The sequence below is a fragment of the Delphinus delphis genome, chromosome 8, assembly GCF_949987515.2.
Source record: "Delphinus delphis chromosome 8, mDelDel1.2, whole genome shotgun sequence".
In the NCBI taxonomy this organism is placed as follows: domain Eukaryota; kingdom Metazoa; phylum Chordata; class Mammalia; order Artiodactyla; family Delphinidae; genus Delphinus; species Delphinus delphis.
In genome coordinates, this window is record NC_082690.1 from 61,284,622 (window position 1) to 61,310,529 (window position 25,908).

Here is a 25,908-nt window from a genome sequence, read left to right on the forward strand (position 1 = left end):
CAAGAGGGAGGAGATATGGGGTTATACATATATGTTTGGCTGATTCACTTTGTTATACAGCAGAAACTAACACACCATTGTAAAGCAATTATACTCCAATAAAGATGTTAAAAAAAAAATTGTGTCCCAGAACAAAGGTTTTTGAACTGTGTTCCTAAAGTTCCCTTCCCAGGACTTGAGGGTGGGAAAATAGTGGGGCTCTGGCCTTCCTTTCCTTCAACTGGAATTGGTTCACTTTTATCTGATTTATATACTAGTGTTCTGGGTAAAAGGCTCTTTAAAAAAAAAAGTTTTCTGCAAAAATATTTGAAAATCATTTTAGAAGCATAGTGGTAAAAATAGGTGCGGTAGACCAAAAGGCTGGATTGGTAGTCTGGGGTGACTGCATTTCCTGAGGCCTTGGTCTTGGACATGCCTGACCCTGGTTCAGCTTGCTTAGGTGGGAGAACCTGACTTGGCCTTGAGGATGTCATGGTCTGATGGGATATGGGACTGTTGCATATGAAACTACTAGCAGAGGAGGAAAGGGCCCTCGGCTGGGCTTCAGAAGACCCAAAGTCTAGTCTTGGCTCAGCCAGACTGGCTTGTGAGACTTTAGACGAGGCCTGGCCTTTCTCTGGGTCTCAGACTCCTCCACCGGAAAGCAAGGAGTTGAACCAGATGATACTTTTGAGCTGTGACCTTCTATGATACACACTTAAAAATAATCATTAAGTAATTAAGGTTTATGCATGTAACATATTGCTCATAGTTCTTTAATACCATTTAGGTCATCTTGCTTTGTGCTCCAGTTAATTGTATCTGTGCCTAATGTCTGCCTTCTCCACTAAGTGTAAGTCATTTGAGGTGGTGTCTGGTTCATCTCTGTGTCCAACCACTGGGCCTGGCACAGGCAGGCCTTCAGTATATTGCAGAATATACTTGCCTGCAGTATATTTGCCTTCAGTATATTAGCAGAATAAAATTGCCTTAATAAAGCACTAATATGTATGGAAGCATCAGAGACCAGGTGACTTGGAGCCACTTTTATGGCACAGGCATAGGAAGGGCCAATAAGGCCAGAGGAGAAGGAGACAGGTAGACAGGTGGGGCTGTCTGCAAAGGCTTCTTGGAGGAAGAAGGTGGTGAGATGAAGAGGGTAGGAAGAGGACACAACTCCAGATGGACTGTTTCTCTCACTTGCTTTCCCTGAATAGGTGAGTTCTTGGCAGTGTACATTTGTGTTCACAAGCAGCTGAGAGAAAAGGTCACTGAGCTAGGACATTTAGAAATGAGAGAATATATGAAAGCACTTGGTGGGGGTAGAATAGAGAGATCAGAGACAGGTTCTGGAGCCAGACGGTCCAGGATTCAAATCCTGATCGTACCACTTACATTGTGGCTTTTGACAAGTCACATGACCTCTCTTATTCATTCCTTAAACACATATTTATCGAAAACCTCTAGGCCAAGCATAGTGTCACATGCCAATGATGCAGTGGTGAAAACAAAAGCAAGCCCCTATCCTGATGTAACTAGAAAGGGAGATAAATCTTAAACAGGTAATGATACAAAAGTACAGAGTGCTATAAAAGCGTACAACAGAGGCATTTACTTTCATTTTAAAATCAGAATGACAATACTGTGTGCTTTGTGGGATTGCGAGGATTCAGTGAGATAAGCAAGCTGAGTGTCTAGCAGATTGCCCAGGGTACAATTAATAAACATTTATTTCTGCATGTACTCATGTTGTTTTCAAGTTTTTCTCCCTGATAATTCTTCCCTCTTTCTCAAGATCAAATGCTAAAGCTGACTCAGTTCCCCTGAAAGAGCAGGATGAAGACAGAGAGGGGGAGGAGAAAGGCCCTGAATTGATCTCACCCCTGCCCTGGTGTTTTCCAAACGGGTCTTCCCAGCCTGGTCCTCACTGAGCTCCAGCTCCTATGGCTCACCAGTGGCCCACAGGGTTTTCTGCTCAGTCCCAGTCCCAGCCTCTTCAAGCTAACCCTAAATCTGAGTTCTTCTTTTTCTCTCATGTGGCTCCAGGGACTCAGCCGTCTTGGTTCTCCTCTTGATCCCCTGGCCTTCCCTCTTTCAGGCTGCCTGAGCGGAAATACGAGTCTCCTGCTCATTATTCCCCTTATTGCTACTCCCAAAGATAAGCCCGATGTCTCATTTCATGAAATGAGAAGGTGATGGGTAATACAGGAGATAGCAGAAAGAACAAACAGGGGAAGTGACAAATGAAACAAAGTTCTAGAGTTGCATCCTCGGACCAATTGTTCCTGATTCCCCCTGAGGAAATAACTGGATGGAGGGAAGGGGGACCAAGCACATGCCCAATCCTTCTGGAGGGTCCCTCCTCCCAGACAGGCAGAACAGTAGTTGTCCTGTTTGCCTCCAGGACACCTTTGCCTCTTTGAGCTTCTCCAAATTGGGTGGTACCCAGGTCATCTGGCATACTCCCTCTGGGAAATTCCTCTTTCTTCAGCCCTGGTACATTCCAGGAGCAGCTTGGTTTGCCCAGAGTCACACAGCAGAGCCACGATGTGAATCTAGGCAGTATAATTCCAGAACCCGTCCTCCTCCCCCAATCCATATGCACAGCCTCTCTGACTGTTTTAGGCAGTTACTTGTTCCTCCTCTGTGCTCCTTCACTTGCCCCTGTACCAATTTCTCTCAAGACATTATCAACACGTTCTAATTACTCTTCATCTATATATTTCCCCGAAAAATTGAGCTCTTTGAGGGTAGGAACTGGGTTGTTACAAACAGGGGCTTGGTAGATGTTGAATGAACGAACATTGGCCGTGAGATTCTAGAACTGATTCTGGAAAGGAAGATGATTCTCTTTGTGAAGCTAGCCTGGGAAGAGTTGTTACAAGCCAAGTTTTCTCTCCTCATTCACAGCCAGACTCTTAGTGATAGCTGTACTTGCCATTTTTGGACACCAGGGAGCACCACTGATAACACAGCCTAAACTTACAGATTCCTAAACTTTCTGAGCAGGAGATTTCGGACTCTTTTAGTACACTTCTACTGAAGATTCTCTTGAAGATTCTCTCACTTTCCAAATGAAAGCTGTTGGTAATCAGAAACCCTGTGAGAGAAAGGACAGCTAAGCTGCTGTACAGAACACTCATCGTTCATTCGTTTACTCTTACTGAGTACCATCTCTGTACTGGGTACAGTCCTATCTTGGGAGAATACAAAGATAAATGAAAAGGGGCTTCCCTGGTGGCACAGTGGTTGAGAGTCCGCCTGCCGATACAGGGGACACGGGTTCGTGCCCTGGTCCGGGAAGATCCCACATGTTGCGGAGCAGCTGGGCCCGTGAGCCATGGCCGCTGAGCCTGCGCGTCCGGAGCCTGTGCTCCACAATGGGAGAGTCCACAACAGTGAGAGGCCTGTGTACCGCAAAAAATAAATAAATAAATAAATGAAAAGAAGTCCTGGGACTTCTCTGGTGGTCCAGCGGTTAAGACTCCACGCTTCCAATGCAGGGGGTGTGGGTTTGATTCCTGGTTGGGGAACTAAGATTCCACATGATGTGCCATGGGGCCAAAAAATTAAAAAAACAGAAAAAAAAGAAATGAAGTCCTTGATAAACTCAGGAGCTAATGGGGAAGATAAATACTTATTGGATAATCATAATTCAGTTATATAAGTACTCTAAAGTACTTAGAGTAGCAGGAGACTGGAGAGACAGGGTAAGTCAGGGAAGGTGGGAAAAGAAGGGAGGTGACTTTTGAGCTGGCTCTTTTTTTTTTTTTGACTAATCATAACTTTTGGTTCATGCTATGCTGTCATCAGTGATCAAGGTATGGCTGATTTGTATCACTTGAACTGAGACTTGAAGGATAGGGAGGAAATCCCAGAGGAGAAAGAGAACTTGATGTGGTTGTCACTTCTTCTTAGGCTCAGTTTCCTCATCTGTAAAATAAGTATAGTCTCTGACTTATCTAGCAGAGGTTTTGTGAGAGAGAGATAAGATAATAGATGTGAAAGTTCTTGCAAATAGTAGAATAGAGGCATAAGAATTGTTAATCCGGTTTGATTTAACCAACATCTGCAGAATATCTATTAGGAGCAAGGCCCTAAGAGTGATGCAAGGGAGATATTCCTGGCACACGGTAAAGGCTTGGTGTATAGGTTTCAAAAAGACACAGAGATGAAAAAAACAAAACAAAACCAAGCTCTCAATTTCCTCCTGAGACACAATGTGGTGAGGGCTTCTTGCAGAGGCTACACTTACATGAGGACCCAATCTAGGGTCTACTGAGGTGAGAGTCACAGCTTCTGATCCAGGAAGATCCACGAGGTCTCAGGATTTTCCTACCTTATAGAATATTAAAGCTGAACTGGATCAATAATCTGGTCCCTACCCATCCTATAGTTGGGGAGACTGAGATCCAGAGGGGCACTGGCTTTTCTGATGTCACATCATGATCTTGGAGGCAGAGATGAGACAAGAATGTTTCTCCTAATGTCCAGGCCATGGCTTTTGCTCCCAGACACCATTTATTTTTACTTTTATTTTTAACTGTGGTAAAATACACATAATATAAAATTTACATTTTAAGTGTATTAAGTACATTCACATTGTTTTGCAACCAGTTTCCAGAACTCTTTTCATCTTGCAAAATGGAAACCATATCCACTAAACAATTCCCTATCCTCTTCTCCCCCCAGCCCCTGGTGACCACTATCCTGCTTTCTGTCTCTATGAATTTCACTACTCTAGGAACCTTATATAAGTGGAATCATACAGTATTTGTCCTTTTGTGACCAACTTATTTCACTTAGCATAATGTCCTTGAGGTTCATTCATGTGTAGCATGGAGAATTTCCTTCCTTTTAAAGGCCGAATAATATTCCATTGCATATATATATATATATATATATATATATATATATATATATATTTGTCACAGTTTGTTTATATAGTCATCCATCCGTGGACACTTACTTGGGTTGCGTTTGGCTATTGTGAAGAGTGTTGTTATGAATATGGGTGTACAGATATCTCTTTGAGACCCTGCTTTCAATTTTTTTTGGCATACGCCCAGAAGTGTAATTGTTGCAGCATATGGTAATTCTGTTTTTAGTTCCTGGAGACCATTTTAGCCTCACAGGAAATGCAGCAGGCTCTGAGAGTTTCAAGGTCTTGGTGTGAATTGGTAATAGACCCTTGCTTCCTGTCTCCAAGACCCAGGCTCTTTGTACCACATGGGTTTTGCAACCATACCCCCAAAGAACTCACATGGTAGCTAAGAGAAAGATGCACTTGAGTATAAAGGAGGTTGTATTAAGCATGATTTATTTTTCTTTTTTCTTGTGTGTTCTCTTTGACAAATGAGTACACAGGCAGGTGGGTTGGCTTAGGCAGAAATTATAAACTTGTAGTCTGAGTGATCAATTTATGCTATAGATGTAGGGCTATATCATTTTTAAAGGACTATATCATTTTTTTTTCTGTTTTGATTTTTTTAAATTTATTTTTTTGGCTTCTCTGGTGGCGCAGTGGTTGAGAATCTGCCTGCTAATGCAGGGGACATGGGTTCGAGCCCTGGTCTGGGAGGATCCCACATGCCGCGGAGCAATTAGGCCCGTGAGCCACAACTACTGAGCCTGCGCATCTGGAGCCTGTGCTCCGCAACAAGAGAGGCCGCGATAGTGAGAGGCCTGTGCACTGCGATGAAGAGCGGCCCCCGCTTGCCACAACTAGAGAAAGCCCTCGCACAGAAATGAAGACGCAACACAGCAAAAATAGATAAATTAATTAATAAAAACTCTTACCCCCAACATCAAAAAAATTTATTTTTAAAATTTAATTTTTATTTTATATTGGGGTATAGCTGATTTACAATATTGTGTTAGTTTTAGGTGTACAGCAAAGTGGTTCAGTTATACATATACATATATCCATTATTTTTCAGATTCTTTCCCCATATAGGTTATTACAGAATATTGAGCTCCCTGTGCTATACAGTAGGTCTGTGTTGATAAAGGGGCTACATCATTTAAAAGTCCAGATTCCCATCTTCTCTTAAAGATGATCCAGCAATACTGAGTTCACCTTCTTGCCTGCTTACCAGTGTGCCCCAGTCCCTACCACTCCCTATTACTCGCACCTACTTCTCTCAATAATATTAGCTATTTTCCCATTTTCCATTTGAATTTCAGACTCCTGGTTCCGAGTGTAGGTCTAGTAGAACCTAGATCAGGGGCTCATCTTCTGTTAGGGCCAATTTCCCAGCAACACAGTTGTTACTCAATAAATATTTGCATGATCAAATGAATTAACTCATGTCAACCAGCTTTTATTGAGCACTTACGATGTACAGGGCCTATGGCTGGATGGCCATTTCCCAGAGATGAATAAGGCACAGCCCCTGACCTCTGAAAAGTCACAATCCTATGGGGCGGGGGAAGGCAGATATGAGTATGGTCCAATTGTGGACCTGAGGTGGCAGTCAGAGTAGGATTTTCTGAGAAGATCTTGAACTGCATCTGGAAGAATGAGAGGCCAGCCATACGAGGGAGTTGATGGGGAGGCCAGGAGGGGAGACGGTTTCAGGTAGAAGCAACAGCCGATACAAGGGCCGGGAGGTGGCTGATGTTCCATGTGTTTGAGAAACTTAAAGAAGGCCAGTGCGACTGACGTTTAATAAGAGAGTGGGAAGAGTGGTAGTAGATGACGTCAGACGTGTGTTTTTATATTGACAGCCTAACCCTTAAGCCAGGCAGCTATTGGGCAAATCCGTGTTCCCGGTCTTCAGAAGCCTTGCTCAGAACAGGTAGCTGGCTTAGCACTGTCAGAGTGGGGACGGGGCCTAATCCCTTCCTCTGCCTCAGGTGCCAAGGACAGGGTAGGGCACAGAGCAGGTTTCAGTAAAGATTTGCTGACAGCACACTTGAGAGCAGGAAGTGCAGGCTCTGTTGAAGGAGGCCCAGGCTCAACTCCCTCTTTATGGGGGCACTCATTCTCAAGTCGCTAACACCCCCAAGCCACACAGAGAGCTGGGAGAGTGAGATGCAGGGAGGAACCAGCCACAGGCCCTACCCGCAAAAACCTCAGAGGGGAGGGTATTTGGAGGGGGGGTTAGGAAAACGGGCTGTGAGAGTTAAGGGAGGGCATCCGACTTAGCTTGGATGAGGCGGGGAGGGGGCGTCAGGTAGGCAGATGGGGTCATTTAGCCAAGACTTACGGTATGTGTAGGGCAATTTTACCTACAGTGGTTTGGACGCTTCGTGTATTTTCTGGTATCATTTCCTCCGAAACCACTAGCAGGCCCTAATGGGCCTCCCCCGGGGCGGGTCCTAGCTCTATTCCTCAATCCTCTGCAAAGGGGCAGGGCCTCCCAACGAGCTAGGGCCCTGTTCGCAGCGCCCAGATTTGCCCGCCAGGGGCCGCTGCACACGGGTGACGATGCGCGAGGGTTCCTAAGCTGCAGAGAGGCGGAAGCGGATTGGTTGCAAGGCGCGGCGGGGAGGGCGGAGCCTGGGATACCGGCCTGGAGTGGGGGGCTGGCAATGGGCCCCCCGGCCGAACCGGGCTGGGCAGTTGTCGCCTCAGGCAGCCCGGGGCGGCAGTCGTGGTACCGAGGGTCTTTGCCCTGACCAGCTCTAGAGCTTGGGCGAGTGGAGCAGCACCGAGGCCCGGAGATCGGGCAGGGCAGCTACTGTCATCGTCGCTGCCGCCGCAGGCCTGGGTTACCTGAGCGACTGCGTGTCAGGGGCCCGCCCGCTCGTTCGCGGGCTGTTAGTGCGGGAGGGGCTCTCGTGGGGGAAAGGGAGGCCGGGACCCGACCCTTGGCTGGGGAGAGGGGTCCTGGCGGAGACTAGAGCGGGCCGAGAGCCGGGAGAGCCCTCCGGGGTCTGGGGGTGCCGGGCGGCTGTCTCTAACAGGTTATTCCGGGGTAAGCCGGGCGCTGGGGCCGGCTCGGGCTTCGCTGGGGGCCGGGCGGCGCGGGGCGGGCCTGCGGGAGAGCACGCCCCCGCCCGCCCCGGGCCCGCCCCGCGCCTCCCGCCCGCTCGCCGGGGAGCCTCTGTCCCCGGCCTGGCCCGTGCGCGTCCGCCTGCTGAACCTGGGCACCGCCGGCCGCCTGGGCACGGGACTGGGCGGGAGCACTGACCTCGGCCTAGGAGGCCTGGGATCCCCGAGCCGCCTGCGCCCGCGGGGGCCTGGAAGTCGCACGCCCTTCCCGAACCTGTGCCCCTCGCCGATTCTCGGCGGTGCGAGGCCAGGTGCCCCCCTCTTTCCCTCCCTTCTTTCCCTCCCCCACTCCGGTGCCCGCTGGAGGTCCCGCCCTCCCGCCCCCTCCGGCAGGGGTGTAGCCGGCTGCGGAGCTGACACCGGCTCCGCGGCCACCCTGTCCAAACTCTCCGGAAGCGGCCCGAGCCGACCGGGTACTCAGGCCGTCGCAGCTCCGGCGGACCCACTGTTGGACCCGAGGCGCCGGCCCTCCTCCCGCGCCCAAACTTGGAGCACTTGACCTTTGGCTGTCTGAGGAGGCAGACTCACGGGTGGCTGGACAGCTGCGGCACCTCGAGGGCATCTTGCCTGGGGTTCCAGGACCGTCAGCTGCACTCCCGGGCTCCCAGCTTTGACTCTGGGATCCTGAGGAGTCTACATCAGGCGCATGTTGACTGAGACCTGGAGTCATGGATGTGTGCGCCCGTCTTGCCCTGTGGCTCCTCTGGGGGCTTCTCCTGCATCACGGCCAGAGCCTCAGCCAAAGCCACAGCGAGAAGACGACGGGAACCGGCTCGGGGGCCAGTTCTGAGGAGTCCACTGTAGCAGGTAAGGCCTTGGCCACGGACAAGAACTGAGTTGCCCAAGTGGGGAAGTCGAACCCTAGGTTTATACACCTGCGATTGATGGCAGACCCACACATGGCACTGCCTGTTCTTAGTAGTCCAAAGAGTTCTTTCCCTTCTAATGTCTTTGTCTCTCTTGAACAACTTTCCTCATCCCTCCTCAGGATATCTTTTGTTGGCAGTGGAAAGAGCTTTGCTTTTGGGGCACCTTGGCCTTTCAGATCAGCAAGTCAAGACCCCTTCTCATGACTACTTGTCTGGACTGATGCCCTGGGCAGATGATAAGTCTGTTGCTCTTGGCCAGTTTCAGCACTTGGCAGCACAGGGGAGGCTGAGGCTACTTGGGTTGGGTAGGAAGAGTCAGGACTGGGCCAACTCTATTACTCTCTAACTTAGTGTCGAGGTGTGCCTTTCTATTCCAATGAGCGTGGGGACCCTATTCTCTCCCTTCCCTTAGGTAATCTGCTGTCTTCTAGCTGTGCCCATTTGAAATATCAAGGCAGTTCCTTAGATGGAATCCTATTTACCACCAGGGAGTTAAATGGCCTTTTGTTGACATGGGCATGATGTAATTCCTGGGACCACTTGTTGACTTATTCTGTTTCTTCTGACTGATGAGGGTAGGAATTGTACAATATTTTTGATCTGTCCTGGTTTTTCCTATGCACTTATGGAGGCTTGTCAAACAGTAGGAGCCCTGGTATTGTTGCAGAAGAAAGAGCACTTTTAAAATGCAGTTGTTTTACACAAGGCTTAGAGGTATTCAGTTTTTTATCCCTGTTTCTCTCACCCGGTCACTGTGATCTGCCCAAAGTAGTGAGATGCAGAATGAGGAGAGTTTATAGCTGGGTTCTTTCTACGGCGGGGCAAGCTCAAGTGAGGGGACGCCTCAGTGAATACCTGTTGATACAAGGAGGAAAAGGAAGCGTAAATCATGGTGGCCAGGAAGTTTCATGGATGGATCCAGAGGCTGGCTTTGGTGCTAGACCCTTTCTTAGGAAACCCCCTTTTAAATTCCTTGACTGGGCTGGGTGTGACTGCAGGTACCCCAAGGGTTGGCTTCCAAGTGAGGCCAGGGTTGCCCTATGTACAAGCATGGCACCTAGGCTGTTGCTTTGAAGATAGGTCCTTCTTGCATATTAATCCTGTTTCTCCATACAGTGTCTCCTTGGCCCCTGAACCCTAGCTCAAAGCTTGGCTCTCATTGGGCTATGAAGGCAGATGTAGGTCAAACTGTGCAGAAGACCTGAGGAGCATCTCTGCTGTCCCAGTGACATCCCTGTTTGTAACTGATAATATGTCCTTTTTTCACCCTAAAATATGAGTGCCTGACATAAAATGAATTTTCTTTTGGGGGGGAGGAAGTGTTCTTTATTTTAGACACAGTGCTAAAAGAGATGAAGTTTTGAATTTAGGCATTAGCTAGCTGTCAGGAAGATTTGTGTGTTTGTACATGCCATAGGTAAGAGGCACTCCAGCATCCCTCGTAAGCAGCCCCTGGCTTGAGCTTATGGAGACAGCCCTCCACACAACATATTTTAGAGGCTTGGCTGTGTTGATTATACTACTTAGGCTTCTCTTTTGGTCTTTTCTTCCTCTCAGTTCAGAAATTAGTTTCTATTGTCACAGTAATATTGAAGCCCAGGGAGGAAATCTCAGAGACCCTAGGTGCTGGGAATGACTATAGTTTCTGGTAACCTGGAGGCCCCAGCACTGTTATTCTGGTAGGTTATCACCTTGGGCCTGTCTGGGACTTTGACTCAGATAAGAACTCATTTTTGCAAAGAGGTGGACTGGGCTCATGGACGGGGCTCTTCTAAAGGATTTGGTGAGGAGCTGTCTACACAGCCAGGAACTCTTGTAGCCTTTCCAGTCCCTCTGTATCCTCAGAACACAGGAGTTTTACTTACCCTTAAAGCTTCCACTTTTCTAAATCAGATTCAACATATCCAGTCAATTTGTATGTTCTCTAAAGTTTGTATTTTACACAGCTGTTTTTCCCATAGTCTCGCAATTGCTCTATTAGAATACAGGGCAGGTGGTATTATCCCCATTTTTATTGTTGAAGAAATTGAGTCCTATGCTCAGTTTTCTGATTTTTTTTTAAAAGATTTTTTTGATGTGGACCATTTTTAAAGTCTTTATTGAATTTGTTACAATATTACTTCTGTTTATGTTTTGGTTTTTTGGCTGCAAGGCATGTGGGATCTTAGCTCCCTGACCAGGGATTGAACCCGCACCCTCTGCATTGGAAGACAAAGTCTTAACTACTGGACCACCAAGGAAGTCCCACGTTTTCTGATTCTTAAGTCCTAGACTTCTTCTGTCTTCTCAGGCCCTGCCCTGTTAAAGGAGCACTAGGTAAGGCCAAGAGAATGTTACTTTCCTCTTGGTGAGTTAGTTAGGCAGCCCCTGGTGACTCTGTAGCAGAGATCCAAAAAAAGGCTGTCTTTTTCTCTTCTGGAGGGTCTTCTGCAGGGGCCAGAAAATTGCATTTTTTCTCTTGTTGGATGTACATGGCTATCTTAAAGGTCTGCCCCTCCAGGGAAGGCAGGTGCTCTGCTAGAAGGCCTTCTCATTGGGAGAGGCCATTCCTGTCACCTTCTGGCTCTTTGATGCCTGTATACCCAGTTGTGCTAAGTTACTTTCTCAGTAAAGATCTGTGCTTGACTGTGCTGCTCTGAAGCCTGCACTTCTGAAACTGCCTGGAATTGATGCTTGGAACCTCCCTTAGACTCTGGACTCATTGCCTCCAGAAACTCAAAATGTTTCCTGCAGAATGTGTGTGAGGGGTCCCACGTGAGTCTGGAGTTGTGACTGCCAGTGTTGGTTGAGGACCTCTACTCAGGAACTGTGGTTCTACTCAGTATAACTAGAACTGGGCTTTGGAGGATAGGCCTCTAGGCAGTTTATGGAGTGCAGGTTGGCGTCTCAATTCACCCCTAATGGAGTGGGAGGCCAGAGTCTTGCCTGCCCACCCAGCTAGTTGCTGCTGCCTCCAAGGCTATAAATGGCCTGGCCATCTTGGTGGCTATGCTAATTTTAGCTGAGGGTGGTTCCCGGAACTGGATTGGAGCCAAGGGCAGGTGGGTGCGGCTTGGCTGAGGCTAATATTGGGGGATGGGCAGAGGGTCACACTAATCCTGGGGCAGCTAGGACATCATCTGCACCCACACCTCAGCTTTGACAATCATCCTTAACCAGGTTAATTTATTCAGCAAACATTGAACAGTGTCAGCTCACGTGCTGTGTATTCAGCATATATTTGAGTGCCTGCTCTGGGCCAGGCACTGTGTTTGGTGTTGGGAATTAAAGGATGAACAAAACAGACATGTTCTCTGCCCTCATGGAGTTTACAGTCTAGTGGGGAGATAGAAAATAAATACATAAATAAATATAGTGTCTTGTAATTTTTGTGGAAGAAAACATAAACAGAGTACTGTGATGGAGAACGGGAAGAGGACAGAGATCCAGCTGAAGTAGGAACCCAGTGCCTAGCAAGACATTAATAACATCAGTAACATCAACAATAATAGCAACTGACATTTTTTAGTGCCTACTGTGTGGCAGGCACTATTCCAAACATTTTATTCTTTTTAATTCTTACAGCCATCCTGTGTGCTTGGTATTATCCCTGTTTTATAAGTGAGGAACTGAAATCATAGAGAGGTCAAGTAAATTACCCAAGGTTATACAGATAGTAGGGAATAGAGCCAGAATTTGAACCCAGGCAGTCTGACTCTTCTCCCCACCTCCACCTCAGCCACTAGGTTATACACTCTTTCAGAACTTTGTGATAAGCGCTGTAGTAGAGGTATGATATATGCATACAAAAGGCTGTGGGAAGCCCAGAGGAGCAAGTGACTAACCCTGCCTGGGAGAGCTGGGGGAGGCTTCTCAGTTTCCTCCATAATTTTTCTCAGATCTTGGGGAGATAAAAAGTGGTTGCCTAATTCAAAAGTTAAGAGGTGGAAACATCAGTTAGTTCAACTTATTTATTTTTACATATGAGGAAACTGATGTCCAGAGAGGCGTCACGTAGAAATTCCACAATGGGTTATTAGTAGAACTAGACTAAGACATTTGAGTCAGGGACCCTGGCGTAATCAGTTATTCAATCCACAAGTCTGTAATGAGTGCTTACTGCTTGCTTTGTACTATGGAAGGAATTTAGGGCTACCAAAGTAGTCTAGTTTGGGGGTGGGGGTGGGGATATATATTTAGAGACTATTAAATACAACATAATGCACAGGCTTAATGAAGCACAAAACCAAGCAGGGTAGACAGTGTAGGCTAAGGATTACAAGAGCTCTGCGTGGGCTGAGCTAGGCTAAGGTGGCTGGGGAGGGCTTCCTGGAAGGAGGGGTTGTGCGGAGGCATAAGAGAACGGGGTGGGGAGTGGTCTGACTTGGGGATTGTTGGAGGGAAGGGGGCATTGTAGAGGTCTGGATCACCAGTGTGAGCACATGGGGTCTCACTGGCGGCTGAACAATAACTGGGCAGAGTTGCTTCACAGTTGGCCAACTACCTCGCATGACGGCTGGTAGACAGGAAGACTGCAGTCACGTGTGGTCTGTGGCAGGTCTCATAACTACTGTAATTTTGAAGTAATGATGATTATGAATAATATTTGGAGATATCTATACCAATGTAATGTGACATGAAAATGTCTGTACTTTCTGTTGGTGACAAAATCATAGGTAGTGCTAATAATATTATGGTTGGTTATTATGTATGATTGAAGGAAATGCTAACTTTCAGTAAGAGAATGTTGAAAATAAAGATGTAATTTCTTTCCCATCCAAATTCACACCCCCCCCCCCCCCAATTCTTCTCATGGGCTCCTTAGGAATGTGGAGCCATCATGCTAAGAACTCCTGTTCTCTGACAAGGAAGGGATGAGGTCCTGATGGGAGGGTTTCCTAGGTCTTCACAGGACTTGAGTTTGAGCCCCAGGGGGCCCCTCATTTCCTGCTGAGTGGCTTTGAGATACAGTGCTGAGTGACTTCATGGGCATGCTGTGGTATACTGCTTTCTGTGAGAAATGATTCTCCAGGAAACCCAGCAGTTCTGGCTGTCAAAGTTTTTGGGAGAGTGAAAGATACCAAACTGGGTCTCCAACAGAGCTTTCTTTTTTTGTTACTGCTGATCAAAAAAAAATTATGAACTATTAAGATATACAACTAAGTATAAAGAATAATACATTGAATACGCCTGTGCCCATAACACAGTGTAAGAAATCAAGTAATAACAATACAGAGCTTTCTTTATTACCCCCTGGATACTTTGTATAAATTTCTAATTTAACACATAGCACACTGTACATATATTTGCTCACTTACAAGTGTAAGCTCTTTGTGGAAGAAAGGAGGAGGGGTTGTATTTTATTTATCTCTGTTTTTATTGTGCCCAGCCTAAAATTTCTGTTAAAGTTTGTTGGAAAAGCTGAAATCAGGGCCTGTCGAATGGATCATATTTTCTCTCTTCCTTTCATACCTTCTCATATATCTTGGTACACATTCTGGGCTTTTCAGCAACCCTTCATGGTGTTGCTCACCCAGGGCACTTTGTATTTTCATCCAAGTTCAGATCTGTTTATCCCTTTTCAATGTATTATTTTATTTTATTTTATTTATTTTTTTTTAAATTTTTAATTTTTTTTGCGGTACGTGGGCCTCTCACTGTTGTGGCCTCTCCTGTTGCGGAGCACAGGCTCCGGATGCGCAGGCTCAGCAGCCATGGCTCACGGGCCCAGCCGCTCCGCAGCATGTGGGATCTTCCCGGACCAGGGCACGAACCCGTGTCCCCTGCATCGGCAGGCGGACTCAACCACTGCACCACCAGGGAAGCCCGTATTATTTTATCTTATCCTCAACTTTGGAAGTAGGTATACCTGTTTTTATTATTATGCCCATTTTTTTTGGCCATGCCACGTGACATGCAGGATCTTACTTCCCCAAGCAGGGATTGAACCCCTGCGCCGTGCAGTGGAAGCATGGAGTCCTAACCACTGGACCACCAGGGAATTCCCATTATGCCCATTTTAAAGGTGAAGAATTCGTTGCTGAGAAATTTGTGTTCTTTGTCACATAACTAAAAAGTGGCAGGATCAGAACCATAACTCTGGGGATCTGTGTATCAAGCCCTTGTTGTTTTTATCAAAACACAGTACCTGTCAGTGTGTCCCTCACCAATCTGGCATGCAGAGCCTTAGCCTCAATGGTCTGGCCATAGCTGTGCTAACAAAGGTGTTTGAGTAGTCTTGTCACCTATGACAAAGTGCTGCTCTGGAGGATGATGGAGTCTATAATCTTACCAATCATGCTACCCTGTTGGAGTTACCTGTGTATGTGCCGGCCTTCCTTGATAAAAACTCCTCGACAGTTAGGACAGGAAGCTCCTAGCACAAGCCTTGGCACATGGTATACTTTACATTACTGTAGAGTTTGTAAAACTGAATTGAAGGGGATTTATTGTCTGGTTCTTTTTCAACTGTAGTTTACTAGGTTGGAAGTTGAAGAAGTTTTACTTCAAAAGGGTTAGGTAAAGTGGAAGAAATAAGCTTCACTTATTTAGAAGGTTCACTGTTCTAGAATTTCTCATTTTTTGGGAATTCCCTGGTGGTCCAGTGATTAGGACTCTTGTGCTTTCACTGCTGGGGTCCAGGTTCGATCCCTGGTCGGGGAACTAAGATCCTGCAAGCCATGTGGTGAGGCAAAACAAACAAACAAACAAAAAATAGAATTTCTTGTTTTTTGCTTTTGTTAAAAAAGTTATCCAGATCAGTTTGAGTCCAATGGCCTCATTTTGCTTGGAAGAAGTTTGTCTAGGATTTTAAAGAAACCAGACTCTTATTGTTGCAGGCCTTAGCATGAGAATGCGGTTGGGAGTAGCTGGGAAACTGTCTAGTTCCACAAAAGACCTATGTGTAGCGGGGAGGAGAGAGTTGGGAAATGAGTGGGTGGGGCTGGGTAGAAGCTCAGATGAGATGATTGGCTTTGGTTGGCAAAAGGGTCTCAGTTGGCCACAGCCAGCAGACATAAATATCTGGATTTAGGGGAGCTTCAGAGTTCCAGCTTTTTTTCTTACTGTCTGTGGACCTTGTAGAGGGTAAGTCACTTTGCCTCTCTCAGCCTTAGTTTTTTCATTTGTAGAAAGAGCATAACCTTAATGAATAGATTTGTAGTGAGGATCAAATGAGATAACTTATGTGGTGAAAGGGCTTTATAAACTCTAAAGTACTACACAATTAGGGATAGTGGGGTCCTCACAACCTCTGCTTTTATGGGCCTGGAAAAGCCTCAGTCAGAACCTGAGTGTCTTCTTACGGTTGCGCCTCTCTAATGGAAGTTGCTTCTCTGGAACTGCTGTAGTGCCATTGTTTTACATCAGGTGTACCCACCAGACTTATATGAACCCTGCGTGTGGCCAAATTAGGCTTTTACTCAAAGCTTACTCTAGGCCATAGGGAAGCTGTTGATAAAGTCTGGGTGCTAGTATTTCACCTTATTTCCGGCCTATATCCCCTTCCTTTTGCTGGCTGTAACCACTTCCCTAGCCCCACCTGCAGACTTGAAACGGCTGACCAGATGGGCCTAGTCCCTACCTGTATTGGTACATAACAGATTATCCTTAAATGCAGAGGCTTAAAATAGTAAACATTTATTATTTTCAGTTTCTGTGGGTTAGGAATCTGGGTGCTGCTTAGCTGGGTGCCTCTGGCTCAAGGTCTCTCATAAGGTTGTAGTCAAGCTGTTGGGCTGGGACTGAAGGCTCAACTGCGGGGAGAGTATTTACTTTCAAGCTCATTTATGTGGTTGTTGGTAGGCCTTGGTCCTTTGCCACATGGGCCTCTGCACTGGGCTGCCTCATGACCTGACAGTTGGCTTCCCCCAGGACAAGTGATCCAAGAGGGAGTGCCCAAGATGAGAGCTGCAATCTTTTTATTGCCTAATCTTGCAATTGATGTGCCACAACTTCTGCCATATTCTATTTGTTAGAAACAAGTCAAGGTGAAGGGATTATACAATGGCATGAATACCAGGAGGGTAGGGATCACTGGGGGCCATCATAGAGGATGCCTGTGACATCATTCTAGGGCCATGATCTTGGGAACAATGGGTGCTGAGTCCTCTTAGTTTTCCTCTGACTTCCTTTGCTTGCCTCCTAGAGTCTTGTGGTGTCTTTCTGTACTCCCTTTGGTATTATGTCCTTTTGATTCATGCATGACCGCATTGCTTTGACATGTAGAGTTGACATGGCCCTTCCACCTGTATTCCTCCCCTGTTTTAAACCCAATTCTAAACTAGATTTTTATCCTAGGTTCTAGTCATGCCTCCCAACTCCTTGTTTGGTACCTTTAGTTCTGGAGCACATTGTACAGCCACTGACCTTGGAGGCTTTACTGCCCCAACTTGCCTTCTGAGAGCTAAACTTATAAGTGGCATTGAACTGGGACTTACACATTGACAGCTGAAAAACTTACTCTGACCTTTAGGGCCGTTGATGTTGGGTGCTATCACATCCTAGTGTGTCAAAGTTGGAAGGGCTTTTAAGTACCATCTCAACTAAACTCCTCAGTCTACATATGACAGGAACAAATTTGCCCAAGGTCTCAGTTGGGGCCAGAATCTAATTTTGTCTGATTATTATTCACATGCTGTTCCCACTCTGTTGTGGAGCTTCTTTACCCTAACACAGCCAGTTTGGGTTGTTAGGGGGTCTGAGACCTATACAGAGGAAAACCAGAAAGCAGTTCACAATATTGTATTGTGTTCACAGAAATTGTGCTGGGCAGAACTGGGGGGGTATGCAAAGTCAGTGCTGCTTCTGAGGATCTTCCCTGCCCAGCTAGGGAGCTTTTATATGATGCGCAGAAAAAGAAGCCCAGTGATATCTGTGGCGTATGGTGCCTAATGTCTGCATTCTGTACTCCCCTGGCAATCTCAATTCAAGCAAGGAGAGATCTGTTTGTTTTGATGTACAGAGCAGATTTCCCGAAGGAGGTGGGTCAGAGTGTCGTACTGCATATCTCACCATTGTTTGGCTCAGCTGGTTGCTTTATGTATAGATTTGGGGCCTCCACAGGCAGGGTAAATGTATCTAAAGCCCTGTGGGGTTACTCGTGGCCACCTAGGGGGACCTTTCTGGGCACTGAGAATTTGACAAAGCCTTGCCTGTGTTGGCACAACTTGCTAAGGCAGGCGAGACTTGAGTAGGGATGGCTATGGCCCTGTCATGTTGATCAGAGTGGAGCAGATTTATTTCAGTGAGAGACCTGCAAGCAAAAACCTGAAATGAGCCAACAGCACTGTACTTTTGTTTTCTGCTGGGGAGCTTGGAATAGAGACGGTGTAAACCCTAAAATCCCTCTATGGGTGGTAGTTTCCTTCCTGACCCAGGGTTCCGGCCCCAGACCACTTTGCCCACTTCATCTTCCTCGGTTCCCCTCTCTACATTTTGGCCCAGCCAGGCTTTTTTCTTTGTCCTGGTCTGCAGAGCACACCTTATACTGCTTCTCTTTTGCCTTTACTTATGAATGCCATTTTACTGCCTCCCAGAATGTCCTCCCCTCTCCTCCTTCCTTCCTACCTAACCTCTGAGTCCTCTGTGAAGTGATCCCTGACATTAATGCTAGCCACAAACTCCCTCTCATTTCCAAACTCCGGTAGCACTTGCTATCTACAATACTCTCTGTGCCCTTCACACCCTACTTATGCCTCTTAAAGCAAGAGATAGCCTGATGTGGGAATCAAGAGCACTGGGCACTGACTTGAGTCCTTACTGACAGTATGATCCAAACTACAGTTTCCTCACTTGAAAATGGGATTAAAACTTGTATGAAATAGCTTTTAAAGCCTTTTTTTTTTTGCATATTTTCCTCTCTCTTGAAGGCAAGAGCCATGTCTATTTTTTCTGACCATAGCACCCGTCCTTAGTATCTATCACAGTACGGGTCACAGGGTATGTGCCCAATAGATATTTGCTGAATAAATGGATGAATAACAACGAGTTGATCTTTGGATTGAGTAGTCATGGAGGGAGAGTGCCAAGTGACGAGCTTGGACAAGAGTGCCCTGAGATTAGGGGTAGAGCTCACGTGGGGGATTTCTGAGGTGTTCTGTGGGCACTCACTATTTTTCTGCTGCCTGGTACTTCATCCCTGTTTACTGAGTACCTCCTGAAGATGCGCGCAGCGACAGTTACCAGTCGCACTGGGGGACGGTTCGGCCCTTGACTCTGGCTGGCCTTTTCTGTTTGCCATAGCACTGGCTGCCCTGAGCAGGTGGCTGTAGTAGGAGTGGAGCAGGGCTGTGCTCCTGGAGGCCTGAGATGAGGCTTGTGGGCGGGGCTTCCTTGGCTCCTGCTGCTGCTTGGCTTTGGCTCCATGGACCCCCTGGGTTTACCACAGGGCAAATGTGAGGCAGCTGAAGGAACAGAACTACTTTCCTTAGCCTGGCTTGTGGGATGGAGAAGGGAGCCTTCGTTCATGCTGGGCTTTGCAGCAGCGAGGTAGGATAGCCCAGTGAAGATCACTGGTGTTTTAAAGGTTATCTCCGATTCTGCGAACTCCCTGGGCCTCAGAGAACTCCAGCCTGAGCAGACGTCACACCAGCTTTCCTTCAAGGCATTGGGGAGGGGCCTCTAGGGGAACTTGGTAAAGGAGGCAGAGGCATAAAAGAGTCAGCTGTGCTGTCAGCATGGCCCCGCTGGGCCAAACCTGTCCCTTTTCCTGTTAGCCATTTTACAGAGCTCCTGGCTGCCTTGTGTTGAATGTTGGCCTAAGTAATGACCAGAAATCTCACTGGCAGGCAGGCAGGCAGGCAGGCAGGCAGGCTGGCAGGCAGGCTTCCAAGTCTCATGTGCCTCTGATTTTCTCCAGTGAGATTCAGTAACTCTGCTCCTGATTGGCTCTCTGGGTCATCTCAGGGCTTGTAGGAAGCTCTCGGAGCTCTCATCACTGCAGTGTGTACATTAAAGCAAATGTGTTTGTGTTTTCCAAGTTCCTAGAGCCAGCATCTGGAATGTAGGGACCAGGGGAGCTGGGTGCCCTTCAGGTGTAACACATACACCGGTTAGAAAGCAGCTTCTGTGTGTGTGTGTACCTGGGTACTCAGACTTGTGGAGGTCTTATTTCAAGAAACTTTTGCCGACAAGGGCAAAGTTCACTGAAACTCATATTGTGTATTGCTAAAGAGATAAGTATGTAATTGAGACAACTCAAATAACTTCAATGATAAGAATGATGATGAGGGGCTTCCCTGGTGGCGCAGTGGTTGAGAATCTGCCTGCTAATGCAGGGGACACGGGTTCGAGCCCTGGTCTGGGAAGATCCCACATGCCATGGAGCAACTAGGCCCATGAGCCACAACTACTGAGCCTGCGCGTCTGGAGCCTGTGCTCCGCAACAACAGAGGTTGCGACAGTGAGAGGCCCCCGCACCGCAATGAGGAGTGGCCCCCGCTTGCCACAACTAGAGAAAACCCTCGCACAGAAACAAAGACCCAACACAGCCCAAAATAAATACATATTAAAAAAAAAAAAGAATGATGATGATAACTGCTATTTATTGAGCACTTGTTATCTTCTAGGCCCTGGGCTAGGTGCTTTACAGCTGTATAACAACACTTAAAGGTGGATATTTTTCTCATTTTATAGATGGGGAAACTGTAACTCTGAGAATTTAAGTAATTTTCCCAAGGTGACTAAGCCAGGATTTGAATTTAGGTTTATCTGACCCAAAGGCCAATGCTGTTTCTATTCTTGTTTAATAACTGTGGAAACAGCTATATGAATTTAAGTAGAGATGTGTGTTTGGATTGAAAAGTGTACAATTTATCAGACTGTTAGTGGCATTAGTTTGTTCTATTGCCTAAGTGGCCTGGAATAACCTGGGATTGGCATTTGTAGGGGATGGGGGAGGGAATGAGAAAGTGTATCCACTTAATAAATTCTGAATGGGAGTATCACACGGGTGAAGTGTATAGATACAGAGTGCTGTGTGTTCAGTTTGTATCCTCCAAAAACAGCATTATGGTTGAGCTCTTGTGGATATAAGCTTTGGGATAGGGTCTGTATCTATGTAGTGTTTACCTCTTCAGCTAACATTTAACATGTATGTTATACCTTGCCCGGTAAAAGGGTTGAATATAATAGGGAAGTTAAGATGTGTACGAACATTTTTCCTTATCATAATAAGAGCTCCTATTTATTGAGCACATATTCTGTACCAGGACTGGGTTAGATACTTTCACATACGTAATCTTGTTTAATCCTCACAATGGGTTTCCCATTTTACAGTTTATCGTGCAAGGCAATCTAGTTTCAGTGCCCTATGAATAATACCTGTGATCCTATTGCAAAATGGGATCACCTCTGCCTGGAGAGATCAGGGAAGCTTTATGGAGGAGGTAGCAGCTTAGTAGGTCTTCAGGTACTTCAGGCAGAAATATAAGGTTTCCTCTGGCTGGGAAGCATTCCAGCCAAAGGAAATGTCATGAATAAAGGCATGGAGTGAGACAAAGTGAAGAGTCTTTAGGGGACATTGGTTAGTCCAGGTTGGCTGGAGAGTGGCATCTATGAAGGAGAGTATGATAAAATAAGGCAAAAAAAGATTAATTGAGGAAAGATAGTGGAGGGCCTCAGTGTTTGGCTAAAGAGTTCAGACTTTGCTGTGTAGGCAGTAAGTAGTCCTTGCAGGTTTTGAGCAGGGGAGAGACTTGACCTGAGTTTTGCTTTAGGCAGATTAATCTCACAGAACATGCACAATGCATTGGTGGGATGAGGTTGGAGGCAGGGAGTCTAGATAGGAGACTTTGCAATTGTTCATGAGCAGAGAGGTGTGTACTATGGAGGCAGAATCAGTAGGACTCAGTGTTTAAGTGTAGGGAGGGAAGGAAAGAGGCAAAGATGTAGCCATGTTTTGCGTGTGGGTAATGAGGTGCCTGGTGGTGCCAGTAACAGAAAATATATGGCAGTCTGAAGGAGGGGGCCAGTGCTAGGCTGTGATGACTAGGGGGGTAGTTGACTTTTTTTGACGTGCTAGGCAAGGGCTACACTTCACAGTACTCTAGGAACCAAAGAATTGTCTTCTCTCTACGCTTGTTTTACATCACTTCATTTTACAGATGAGTTTTCTGATGCCCAAAGATGTGAAGGGATTTGCCAAAGGTCATACAAGAACTGCTTGGTGGATTCCAAGTCTGAGAATACAGGTCTCTTGTTTTTAGCTATTAAGCTTCCTTACAAAGCTGGGCCTTCACTGCAGGAAAATCAGAGACTCTTGCAGATAGGAATACCTGGGTTCAACTCCAGGCTTTGCCATTTTCCATTTGTGACATCTTTGTTTTTTTCATTTTTTTTGGTATATAAATTTACTTATTTTATTTATTTTTGGCTGCCTTGGGTCTTTGTTGCCGTGTGTGCATGGGCTTTCTCTGGTTGTGGCGAGCAGGGTCTACTCTTCGTTGCGGTGTGCGGGCTTCTCATTGTGGTGGTTTCCCTTGTTGTGGAGCACGGGCTCTAGGCGTGCGGGCTTCAGTAGTTGTGGCTCGCGGGCTCAGTAGTTGTGGCTCGCAGGCTCAGTAGTTGTGGCACACGGGCTTCGTTGCTCCGCGGCATGTGGGATCTTCCCAGACCAGGGCTCGAACCTGTGTCCCCTGCATTGGCAGGTGGATTCTTAACCACCGCGCCACCAGGGAAGCCCCATTTGTGACATCTTGAACAGGTTGCTTTTTTTCTCTGATCCTTAGTTTCCAAATTTGCAATAAAAGGAATATTAACCTCATGGAGGCAATGGAAGATAAGGCACTTTGTGAAACCTTCAAGTGCTATGTGAGGGTGTTATTCCAGGATTTTGGCATGGGTTGGAGCCATATATACAGTGATTATTTTGGCCGAGTGAGAGCAGACAAACTCACAGTTTCTCAGGGAAGGTCTCCTTTCACTTTAGGCTTCCTAGGCTACTCACTCACCTGCAGTTGGGGCTTTCAGGTATGGGAACATGCTGAGTTTTCCACAGTCACACATCTCTAATTTTCTAGTGTGAAATGGAGTTGCAGAAGGAATACTAAGCCATCATACCCTGTCAGGAGTTCTTGGCCTGAGAGAAGATGATTACTATCCCTTTTCCCCAGGGTCTTCTACCAACCTTCAGCTGGCTCAAGGTGGGGGGGGCACAGTGCTAGCTGAATTTAGGCTATGCTTTGAGGGGAAATTCCTGCTGGACTAGAGTAAGCCCTGGCTGGGGACAGAGGTGCCAGGGTGCAGCTGCTGATCAAAACTAGTACCTGGAGTCCTCTTGTAGTCATCTGTTTGGTTTAGCACACATGTTCCTGCGTCATCTTGAGAGGGGGAGGAGGCTGCTCAGGTATTGTCAGGTAGCAGGTCTGTGGTTGTGTCAGCTCATTGTCATGGGAGCAGGCATGAAACTGGCCATCTTGTCTGATGTCTTGTCACATAACCTCTGAGAGGGTGGAAGGGGGATTGCAAGAAGATTTTCTGATTAATGAGATAGCTGTTTACTGTTTTGTAGCCTTTTTTTTTTTTTTAAAGAGGGCCTGATTCTTTTTTATTTATTTATTTATTTAGTTGCATTGGGTCTTAGTTGTGGCAGGCGGGCCCCTTAGTTGTGGCATGCATGTGGGATTTAGTTTCCTGACCAGGGATCAAACCTGGGCCCCCTGCACTGGGAGCATGGAGTCTTACCCACTGCGCCACCAGGGAAGTCCCTGTAGCTTCTGTCTTAAAGTGTGTTTTTTTCCACTTTTTCCCTTGAACCCTTTTTTCTTTTTCTTCCCTCTTTCTAGCTAGAGTCAAGAAGCTCTAGTTCTCTTGAGTCTTCATAACTTTCTTTATGAAAAATCTAGTTTAATAAAAAAGAACAGTAGACTAGGAATTAGCTGTGGTTGTGATACTATTGACGTTTCTGGGCCTCAGTTTCCCCATGCCAGGTATTTTGAACCTATCTCACAAGGTTGATGAATGCAGATTTTATGAGATAATGTGACAAGTATTTAGTGTTATACAGATGTGAGTAATTTATTATTAGTTCTCTTTTTCTGAATTGTCTGATCAACTATACAGTTCCCTGGTTCTTCCCCTCTTTTTACTACTTTATGTCTCCTAGGTTCTCACTTTTCCTTATAACCTTCCTTTTTAACTCTTAATGACAACTGGAAAAGTGTGGCCACACCTGGTACAGTTGTAAGGCAGAGGGCTGAGCCTTAGAAAAAGTGATGTTTGTTAGCTTTTGAGTGTAATATCTTGTCATTAACTTGAACGAGACTCTTTACCGTTCTGCGCCTCAATTTTCACATTTGCTCCCCGTGTACCACGCAGCTTGATTCTTGTGAGCCTTGAAGTCATTTTCATTCTGGAGAATCTCCTTTAAAATACAAGCATTACTGGGTTGAGGGTACCCTTGAACTGAGAATCAAAACTAGCCTTTGTTAGATTCCATATATATGTGTTAGCATATGGTATTTGTCTTTCTCTTTCTGACTTACTTCACTCTGTATGACAGACTCTAGGTCCATCCACCTCACTACAAATAACTCAATTTCATTTCTTTTTATGGCTGAGTAATATTACATTGTATATATGTGCCACATCTTCTTTATCCATTCATCTGTTGATGGACACTTATGTTGCTTCCTTGTCCTGGCTATTGTAAATAGAGCTGCAGTGAACATTTTGGTACATGACTCTTTTTGAATTATGGTTTTCTCAGGGTATATGCCCACTAGTGGTATGGGTCATATGGTAGTTCTATATGTAAGTTTTTAAGGAACCTCCATACTGTTCTCCACAGTGGCTGTATCAATTTACATTCCCACCAACAGTGCAAGAGTGTTCCCTTTTCTCCACACCCTCTCCAGCATTTATTGTTTCTAGATAAGAACCTAGGGGTAAGACGGGAATAAAGACACAGACCTACTAGAGCATGGACTTGAGGATATGGGGAGGGAGAAGGGTAAGCTGTGACAAAGTAAGAGAGTGGCATAGACATATATACACTACCAAACGTGAAATAGATAGCTAGTGGGAAGCAGCCGCATAGCACAGGGAGATCAGCTTGGTGCTTTGTGACCACTTAGAGGGGTGGGATGGGGAGAGTGGGAGGGAGGGAGTCTCAAGAGGGAAGAGATATGGGAACATATGTGTATGTATAACTGATTCACTTTGTTATAAAGCAGAAACTAACACACCATTGTAAAGCAATTATACTCCAATAAAGATGTTAAAAAGACAAAAAAAAAAAAACCCCCAAAAAACTAGCCTTTGCTAGTGCGGATTAGGTTAGGGTATATCCACTGGGGGAATAGGTCACAGTAGGACACTGGGGTGGGGGATGGAGGCTGGCAAGAGGGCAATTCTTAGTTTAGTGATGCAGGAAGGGTGTCAGGGCCTCAGGGCATACTTGATGCTGCCTTTCTTGTAACCCACACCCAACTTCTCTTCCTGAGCTGAGCACGTACCTGTACTCTCAGCCAGAAGTCAGAGCTTGGTGAAGCCTGATTCCCCCAGGAATTCAGTGATAAAAATTAGGGCACTTGAACAGATCTAATTGGCTGAACTGAGTGAAGGGCAGAGGCTTTCCCTGGGGGCTCCTTGTAATCTCCTGTGGTTATAGACTTTTCAGGTTGGACTAATTAAAATGTTGGCAGCTGGACTCAATACTTTCCTTGTACTAGGTCCTGCTTCAGACTCCTGGAGTACCAGAAGTTGGCATGGGGCGGTCTTTCCTGGGGAACTGAGGAGTGGGTTTCCATTTCCACATCTAACTAAATGCATGATGATGTAATAATTTCTGTCCAGAATGGGCGGCTACACATTTCATGGTGGAGAGAGATGTAGGCTGAGCCCTGCATCCACATATGCCTGGATTTGGTACTCTCCAGACTCCCAAGGTGCCCTTTCAGGTCGATTGTCTGTTCTATTAGCTCTCAAGTGGCTTTGCTCTGTCAGCTGGCAAGTAATTTCCATTGCCCTGGGGTATCCTTCCCTGATGTGTGTTCCTGTTCCAGAAAAAGGGATATTTATTAAGTCCTGCCATGTGCCAGGTCAGGGCTAGTGTTTCACACAGCTGTCTTTTGAGATATGGCC

At 46.4% G+C, this 25,908-nt stretch overlaps 1 protein-coding gene across 5 annotated transcripts in view; it reads left to right on the forward strand.

Moving 5' to 3' along the window:
* Positions 1–7,880: 7,880 nt before the first annotated feature.
* STIM1 (stromal interaction molecule 1) overlaps positions 7,881–25,908 on the forward strand; it is a 192,530-nt gene continuing 174,502 nt past the window's right edge. Inside the window, exon 1 of one of the 5 annotated variants that reach the window (XM_060018388.2) lies at positions 7,881–8,785. In XM_060018388.2, coding sequence (XP_059874371.1) covers positions 8,647–8,785 — 139 coding nt within the window. In that variant the 5' untranslated portion in view covers positions 7,881–8,646. The remainder of the gene's footprint in view (positions 8,786–25,908) is intronic. The other 4 variants (XM_060018385.2, XM_060018389.2, XM_060018386.2 and 1 more) reach the window with 4 other exon arrangements.